The 8772-nt window shown below is 45.0% G+C and overlaps 1 protein-coding gene across 1 annotated transcript; it reads right to left on the minus strand.

The window, feature by feature from the left end:
• Nucleotides 1-438: 438 nt before the first annotated feature.
• LOC115091691 (olfactory receptor 52J3-like) lies at nt 439-1404 on the minus strand. Its single transcript, XM_029601851.1, has one exon. It carries the CDS (start codon nt 1402-1404, stop codon nt 439-441), a length of 966 nt encoding a protein of 321 aa, XP_029457711.1.
• Between the last annotated feature and the right edge of the window lie 7368 nt (nt 1405-8772).

An 8772-nucleotide genomic window follows, 5' to 3' on the forward strand; every position in this document is an offset into this window, starting at 1 on the left:
AACTTCAACAATCGCTCATGGGCGGTACAAGGAACATTGGTGACAGATAACAGTAGTAAACAGGAAAAAGAACTCGTCTTAACATGTCATAATGATATAACTCGTCTTAACATAACGTAAAGTAACTCATCTTAACATAACGTAAAGTAACTCATCTTAACATAATGTAAAGTAAACTATAATAAAATGGAGTCCTCTCGTATCATCTCGGAGACAGAAGAGATGATAACTAGAGCAAACAGAAGAACTGGGAAGTGGACTAAGGTGTCCGACTGGAATGTTCGTTTGGGAGAGAGAGGTTACAAGCGGAGGAAGATTATATGTTGGCTCAACTTCACCTACATATATTCAGCATTAGATAGATCCAGGTAAGTCCCACTGAATATCTTAGCTGCTCACTGGCTTTCTGAATATTGACCTATATGAGTCTAACCCAGGTCATCGCAATGTTGGAACGTGATCCTTTCTACACTGGAACATTCTCAGCACTCTTTCACGAATCCGTTTTGTATTTGCACCATAAACAAAGGGATTTAACATGGTTGGGATAAGGATGTAGATGTTGGCCAAGAAGATGTGAACATGAGCAGGGATGTTCTCTTGTCCCAACCTGTGTGATACATAAGAAAATAAAGCAAGTACATAAGTTACTACTATAACAACAAAGTGGGCTCCACAGGTGCTGAGAGCCTTCAGATGACCATCTTTGGATCCAATCCGAAACACAGCCCTGAGGATCTTGGAATAGGACCAGGAAATGGCGATCACATCAAAAAATATAATAAAAGCAGCCGAAAATAGTCCAAAGACATTGATGGGTGTGATGTCTCCATAGATCAATTTTACTACTGCCATCAGGTCACAGTAGGAGTGTGAGATTACAATGGATTTAAAACACTGAAATCTCTGAACCAGAAAAATGACAATGATTTCTACTGTTGCAGCTCGAATCAGGATTGCTATTCCTAATGTTGCTATCAGTTGATTTGTTAAGATGGAGGTGTATCTCAGTGGGTAACAGATGGCCACGTATCTGTCATAGGACATGGCCGCAAGGATCCCTGATTCCACAGCAGAAAGACAATGTACAAAGAAAACTTGGATCAGGCAGGCAGCATAATTAATTTCATGAGAACTGAACCAAAATATGCATAACGATTTAGGCATGATGGTGCTGGTGGTACAAATATCACTGAAAGCTAGCATAGAAATAAAGATGTACATGGGCTCATGGAGGGCTTGGTCTGTTTTGATAATATACATAATAGCGCTGTTTCCCAGAAGGGCTGTGATATATCCTATGCAGAAGGGGATCGAGATCCAGATGTGTGCAGCCTCCAGTCCAGGGATTCCAACCAGGATGAAAGTGGAAGGATGGAAGTATGTCTTGTTGAAAATCAACATATTTTTATGATGAAATCCTTTCAATGGTCCTCAAAACTGGTTTCTAACAATGTAAGAATGATAATGAGAGGGTAATACTGAGTGCAGCAGTGAGGAAAAGATTACCTAGGTAAAGTTAAGTGGGACTTATCAGGATAAGCCTGCCATTGAATATATCTGGCTATTCTGGACAGTGACTCACACTACCAGACCTATACAGCAAAGTGTAGCTGGGTAAACCTCGATATGAGCTTTATCCAGCTCATTTCAGATCATGTCCTGGAGCACCCCCACCTTTTTATTGGTATCTGATGGCAAGTTACTTTCAGATATGTTTCTGTTCTCTAGAGCTTCATTTACTAAATATTTTTCCCATAGTTCGGGCAAAGGAGGGTGAAGTGACCTGCTTAAGTTCACAAGAAGCAACAGTGGAATTTGAACCCTGGATTCTCTGATGCTCAGCCCGCTATGTCAACCACTAGGCCACGCCTCCTCTCCATATTAATTAGCCACCTGTATAATTAAGCAATGACCAAGGTAATTGAATCTGCAGATGACACAAAATATTCTAAGTAGGTAAAACAAAAAAATCAGACTTAAGGAACTATAAAAAGACGCCTCCAAAACGGGGAACTGGGATTCAAAATGAAAGATGAAATTCAATGTGAATGAGCTCAAAATTATGCACCTAGGGAAAACCAATCTTATCCATAGAAACGCAATGCTGGGTTTCATACCTGAATTAATCAGCTGGGAAAAGGATCAGGGAGTCATTGTGCCAGGATGCTGCCAGACTACCGTATCTTCCATCACAGCGGTCCACGCTGATCTTCACGACAAAATACCCCAGCAGAGGAGCAGCACCGGGGCCAATGCTGCAGTGACATAGCTGGCGGTGAAAGGTAAGGACCCTTATCGCAGCCGGCAGCCAGCGCACCACAGTGGCGCAATGACTGCCAGATTTTGCCAGCCCGCCCACCGCTTCACCCCCCCTGTCCCCCGTTACCACCGGATTTTCTAAGGTCTTAGAAAAAATCCAGGCTATAGTTTTAAAAATACGGTCCTAACCTGGTTAGAGATATGAGATTCAAAAGACATCTCATCATCTTACATTAACCCTAAATTCCTGAACTTGGAAGAGGGTTTTACTATCTCTCTTCTCCCTTCCCTGCAACTAAAATCCATTCTGGGGTTTTTTACCAAGAAAAATTTAGATCTTGCCCCAAAGGCCACACCAATTGCGCATCATCTTCACAAAACCCAGCAAACACATATAATGACCTAAAGGCTGCAAAACAATATTGATTAAAAGGGGAGCCCTGAGGGACCTCACAATGGAATGAAAAATTCCATGAAAATTCTCTATTCACCTTTACAACAGCAGTCCATTGTGAAATAAACGACTCAATCCACCTTGAAATTAATCCTCCCATTCCCAAAAGACCTGCAATGGGTTAAAAGGATTACATGATCCACTAGCTCAAAAGTACTAGTTAAATTAAAAAAAAAATCAACAGGGCAGATGGTACCCTTATCCCTTTTCTGCTATCCATCTAACTGGGTTTCGAATATCGACATCTTTATCTTTATATTTTAAGATCTATTTTCAATGTAAAAAATACACATTTTTAAAATTAAAGCCATGTTACTTTTGTTTTAATTATGAGTTTGGAGGTAAGTTTTCAAGTGTTTATGCGACTCAGCTTTATTAAAAGCAATTAATGTTGCTACCTGACACTGCAATGCTGCAAAGTAACTTCTGTCCATCTAAGGGCTGCAGAGCCTTAGCTTGGCACTAAGAATGTTGAGGCAGAGGTTTCTACTGAAAGCTGGAGAAGTGGAGAGGGCCATATGAGAACCAAGTTTAACTACAATTGGACAAAGCTAACTGGGTATGGAGGGAAAACCTGCTGCTTCAGGAAAGCTGCTCTTATCTAGTGCCAAAATGCTCTTAAAGTAAGCAGTCTGCCATATCTTATTGCTATTACCATGTTATTTTATTTGTTTTAGTCTTATTTTATTGATGTGTATTTTATGTATCATGTGACTATGTTTTATATCCTGAATCGATGTATTTTAACCAAATTTTTTTTGTGATACCTACATTTTGTGAACCTGCATGATGCTCCATGAATATCAGTACATAAAAATAAATAAATTAAATAAATAAATAAGTAAATATCTTCTAGGCAGCAGAAATTGAGTTGAAGTTGTGTGAATCTATTCTGAAAATATTGCAGTCGAGTTGATTATCTTTCTCTCTTGCCTATGTTTTGGGAATGAGACGTTTCCTTTGATATTTTGACATCCATGTTTATTGGAATGAATGAGTTTCCTTTGACATGTTTGACGCCAGTGTTGATGGAAATGAGTGAGTTTGCCTGAAAAATGTTTCTGTATCAATGTTTTTCTGGTGTTGACTATCTGAATTTGGGCAGAGTACCTAATTTGGTGTATGTGTTCTTTTTCAGCCTCTTCATTTTTATCTGGGGGTTCTGGAAGAAGCCCCTTCAGGAGGATATTTATGGGAGTCTTTGCTATAATATAGAAGGTGCAGCATCCATAAAAATTTCAAAGATCAAGGCAGGATTGTGCAAGAGAGTTCTCCTGATCTGTCCACTCACCTGAAGTGGCTCTTGAGGAGTCCAAAAGTCCTTTCTATGACAGCTCTGGTCTACATATGGGGCTAGTTCTGTTGCTCCTTTGCTTGATTCTAATGGATCATGATGAGGACCATTAAACAGTTTCTTAGGGAATAGCCTCTATCCCCTGTGGGGGAGAAGGCAAAGAGAAGGAGTATTTGGGTGGCAAATGTATACAGTGAAAACAGAACAATCCTTAGGTAGAGAGTGTTTGACAAAGCTACTTACCTATAAGCCATTCCCATATGATCCTCTCACTCTCAAAATAGTCATGGACGCCTAACAGACAGAATATAGGCATCATGGCATGAGCATGGGAACATTTCTACAACTTCAGTGATAAAACCTGTGGCATTTAAGACCTCTTGCATGTTCAGGAAGTGAAAGAACGTGCAGTTAAAGTAGCCGGCATCCCTCCTGAAACCAGCCCGAATGCAATGTGTTCAATCAATTCCCTCCGAAAACTGATGGAAACTGTGCAATGTCATAAAATTCTAAAATTGTTCGCTCTTTGTACTGTATATCTTTTCAATTTATTTTTTTTTTTTACCTTGTACTTGCAGATTTTAATTTAACAAATCACAAAATACTTGGGAAAGAAAAACAAGGGGGACAAAAATAAATTAAGATTTGTTTTCCATCTCTCAATAATACAATAGGGATGTGCAGACCAAAAGTTTATGTTCATAAGTCCATAAGTCGAAAGGGGGGGTCAATTTCGGTCAATATGGACATATGGAGAATTCCATAAGTTGAGTCTATGTCCATACGTGCACCAATTCCCTAAATAAAAATTTAAACCCCTCACCCTCCTTAATCCCCCCCCCAAGACTTACCAAAACTCCCTGGTGGTCTAGCGGGGAGTCAGGACGCCATTTCTGTACTCCTTTGCGAGGAGCACGTGACGTCGGCGTCACGTCAGAGTGACGCGGACGTCACGTGATTCTCCGCGCGTTCGCTCCGGGACCCTCGTTGGACCCAAAAGGAACTTTCGGCCAGCTTGGAGATCCGATCGTTTTTGCCTCATCACTTTTTTAAGTTAAAAAAAAAAAAAAGTTGCGTTTTACCTATAAGTTCAAAACGAATGCACACCCCTATAATACAATACATTCCATAATATAACTCTCATCACTCTAAATAATAAAGAATCTACACTGACAGGGGACAGAAAAAAATAATAGATCATAAAGAAATTGCTTAAAGGAATATCATTAATGGGAGGACACCTATAGGCCTTTAAATTAATAGTTATCAAGACATGTAAGGTGCCGTGGGAACAGGAGAAGAAGTTAACACTCTCTTAGCAATCAAAAAAGATTTAAGCTGCTCAGAGGAAAAAAAATTCAAAGAAATCAGGATGATATTTTACAGACCATTTACATGGGTGTCGTATAATAAATGCTGCTCCCAGCTCTAAAGTATCTTTCTTCAATGCCAGGAAACCCTTCCTTCTTTCTTGAGTAACACGGGAGATATCAGGAAAAATGTATGCATTCTGATCATAAAAAGAAATATTCAAATTTTGAAAAGAAACAAAGGAAATCAGGTGTTGGTCTTTCAATAACTTCTGGACCTGTTGTCTCCAAAACCTCAGTCAAATTTGCCGTAATAACATTATCGGTGACTACTTGATCTAACTGAACTGAAGAACGAGATGAAATTGGAGGAAAAGATATCATATTAATTGAGGGAAACTTATCAGACAGAATAGGTGGGCCCGATATTTAATTGGAGCCCACGGATTACCTGGGCTTGGGGAGGGCAGCTGGGTGCGCAGCACGACATCATCGGGGCGAGCCGCGGGTTCGTGGCGCATCCCGACGACATTGGGAGCAGGGTCCAGCCCCGGTGGGGGCGTTCTGGTGCAGCATCGGTGAAGGGGGCGCCGCCGAGGGCAGAGGCCGCCCCTTCAGGGCGTTCCTGCGGCCGGCGTCATCGGGGAGGCCGTCGCAGGCTGATGACACCGGCCGGGCTTTAAAGAGCCGGAGCCTCGTGCCAACCGGCCCTTTTGGAAGCGAGCCGTTTTCGGAGCATCAACGCGGCTCACCCGGCACGATTGCCACGCAGGCCCCAAAAGCCAATGGAGGACCAAGCCATACAAAAATTAAAAAACAAAAAAACAAAACCACCAGTCACCACCAGGCACCAGGCAGGTACCAACGACCCCCCCCCCCCCCCTCCCTCCAGGACACATGCCGCAAGAGCCGGAACCAGACCAGGACCACACAGCCCGTGCCCCCGCCCCCGGACACCCAGAAAGAGCGAAGGACCCCACGGCCAGCCCCCCGGCCAACAGGACACCCCGCTGCTGGCACAAAACTGTGAGTAAACAGATCCCGACGCACGATGGGAAGGGGACCCAAACCACGAGCCGGGGGACTGACCTAACAGATGTTCCGGGGGTGCCCCCACCAAGGGAAAGCGGGGGACGGGGACTCAGGGAACCCAGGTGCTGACCCTACCCTGACCACCAAAGTGTCCGAAGAGCGTCCCCCGGCCGACACCAGCCAAACACCAGCCAGCGGACAGGGAACCAGCGCAGGCAGCTACTACCAGCCAGGACACCTGCAGGGGGTAACATACAGGACAGCCGGGGGACCAGGGTGGACCGGATCACCAACATGAGAGCCAGGTGACACTCCAAAAGCCTTCCCAGGGCACCTCGCAAGCCCACGGTCCCCACACCGCAACCCAGCTGACGTCAGAGCAGCCGACTGGCATGTCCCCTGCTTACCCGGGGTTACCCCTCCCATGGGGCATTGCCCCTTGGATGCAAGCTACCACCTGCATCCCAGGTGGAAGACCACCCGAATATACCCCAGGCCACCTCGCCCACCCACAATGGCTCCCAGCAGCCTACCCGGGACCATTCCCATACCAGATGTACCCTTAGGGATACTGGCCTGGGCAAACAGAGGATTGCCCCACCACTGCGGGGCAGAACAGCGCACCAGAGAATTCCTCACTTAACGATGCAAGGGACCCACAAAGCTGCACGGGGAGCGTCGAAAGGACCTATGCTGACACAACAAAGCAAATCACACAGGAAGCAGCACCAAGCCAGGAACAGTCCACCCATCCATCCAAGACGGGGGACAGCAGAGACGACAGCACTGGATGACCGTTCCCAAGACGATGGAGGGGTAGATGCAATGCAGGAGACAAGCAGAGGTGAGTTACCTGCACAAGTCGCCCCCCCCCCCCCCCACCCCCAGCCCCTACAGAGACCCATATCTGTGCAAGCGATTAAAAAGAAAGGAAAAACGAAGCATAGGAGGAGGTACAGCTCCAGCTCCAGCTCCAGCAGCACCTTTATGGATACAGACAGCGGGGACGAGAATCATCTGAAACAGCCAATGACACTACAAGGAGTGGAGGCAACAGCGGCCGCTACACAGGGCATTCCACTATGGGAAAGCGTGCCAAGAAAGTTGCGAAAGAGGATAAAGCAAAGAAAATACATTGACATTTTCTGACTCATGGAAGGAAGGAGGGGTCCGCAAGACAGGAAGAGAACTAAGACCTGCGACCCACCGCTGGACAACAATGAGAAAATTGAGCGCAATATCGTGAACTGGACACGCGCATATTTCCACATGATGAGCGTCATCACAAAGGACGATCCCGGGCAGTGTGGTCCAATGGTAACCTATGGGGACACGATCCTAGAAGAGTACCGGGCGTACGAGGGATGGCCCTGGTTGAATTATGATGAGTGTTTCCGCGATCAAATGGAGGAGAATGCGCAGCTCTCCTGGGGAATGCCCGATGTGAACCTCTGGCTCAAACAGATGACCAACAGAGCCAGTGACGCCAGTGGACAGAGTCGAACAGCTGCGAGGCCATCAACCTCTGGACTAGGCTATGCAGGATCTAGAGGTGCATCTAACAGCGTGTGCTGGAGACACAACAAGGCTTCCTGCAATTTCAAGGAGTGTAAATTCAAGCACATATGCCAGATTTGTTCCGCACCGCACCCGGCGAATAAGTGCACAAAAAAATCGGGGAGTGGGAGTTCTCCTATGGAAAAATGAAGCCCAGCACTCCCAAAAAGCCGCCTCACCAATAAGAATAGACCGAATGATGCACTGAACATAAGAACATAAGAAATTGCCATGCTGGGTCAGACCAAGGTCCATCAAGCCCAGCATCTTGTTTCCAACAGAGGCCAAAACCAGGCCACAAGAACCTGACAATTATCCAAACACTAAGAAGATCCCATGCTACTGATGCAATTAATAGCAGTGGCTATTCCCTAAGTAAATTTGATTAATAGCTGTTAATGGACTTCTCCTCCAAGAACTTATCCAAACCTTTTTTGAATCCAGCTACACTAACTGCACTAACCACATCCTCTGGCAACAAATTCCAGAACTTTATTGTGCGTTGAGTGAAAAAGAATTTTCTCTGATTAGTCTTAAATGTGCTACTTGCTAACTTCATGGAATGCCCCCTAGTCCTTCACACACACACATGCACGCAGGTTCCCATTCACACACATACACACACACTCAGAGGCAGATTCCCATTCACACACACACATCCAGGCAGGTTTCCATTCACTCACAGTCATCCAGACAGGTTCCCATTCACTCACACACGCAAACACACACACACACATACACACATACACATATCCAGGCAGATTCCCATTCACACACATACACACACACACACTCACACACAGGTAGGTTCCTATTCACTCTCTCTTTCTCTCTCACACACACAGAGGCAGATTCCCAATCAC

The sequence above is a fragment of the Rhinatrema bivittatum genome, chromosome 5 (genome assembly GCF_901001135.1).
Source record: "Rhinatrema bivittatum chromosome 5, aRhiBiv1.1, whole genome shotgun sequence".
Lineage (NCBI taxonomy): Eukaryota > Metazoa > Chordata > Amphibia > Gymnophiona > Rhinatrematidae > Rhinatrema > Rhinatrema bivittatum.

Bases quoted from the DNA above. Each gene is read 5' to 3' on its own strand.
- LOC115091691 (XM_029601851.1), bottom strand. From the start codon at position 1,404: ATGTTGATTTTCAACAAGACATACTTCCATCCTTCCACTTTCATCCTG.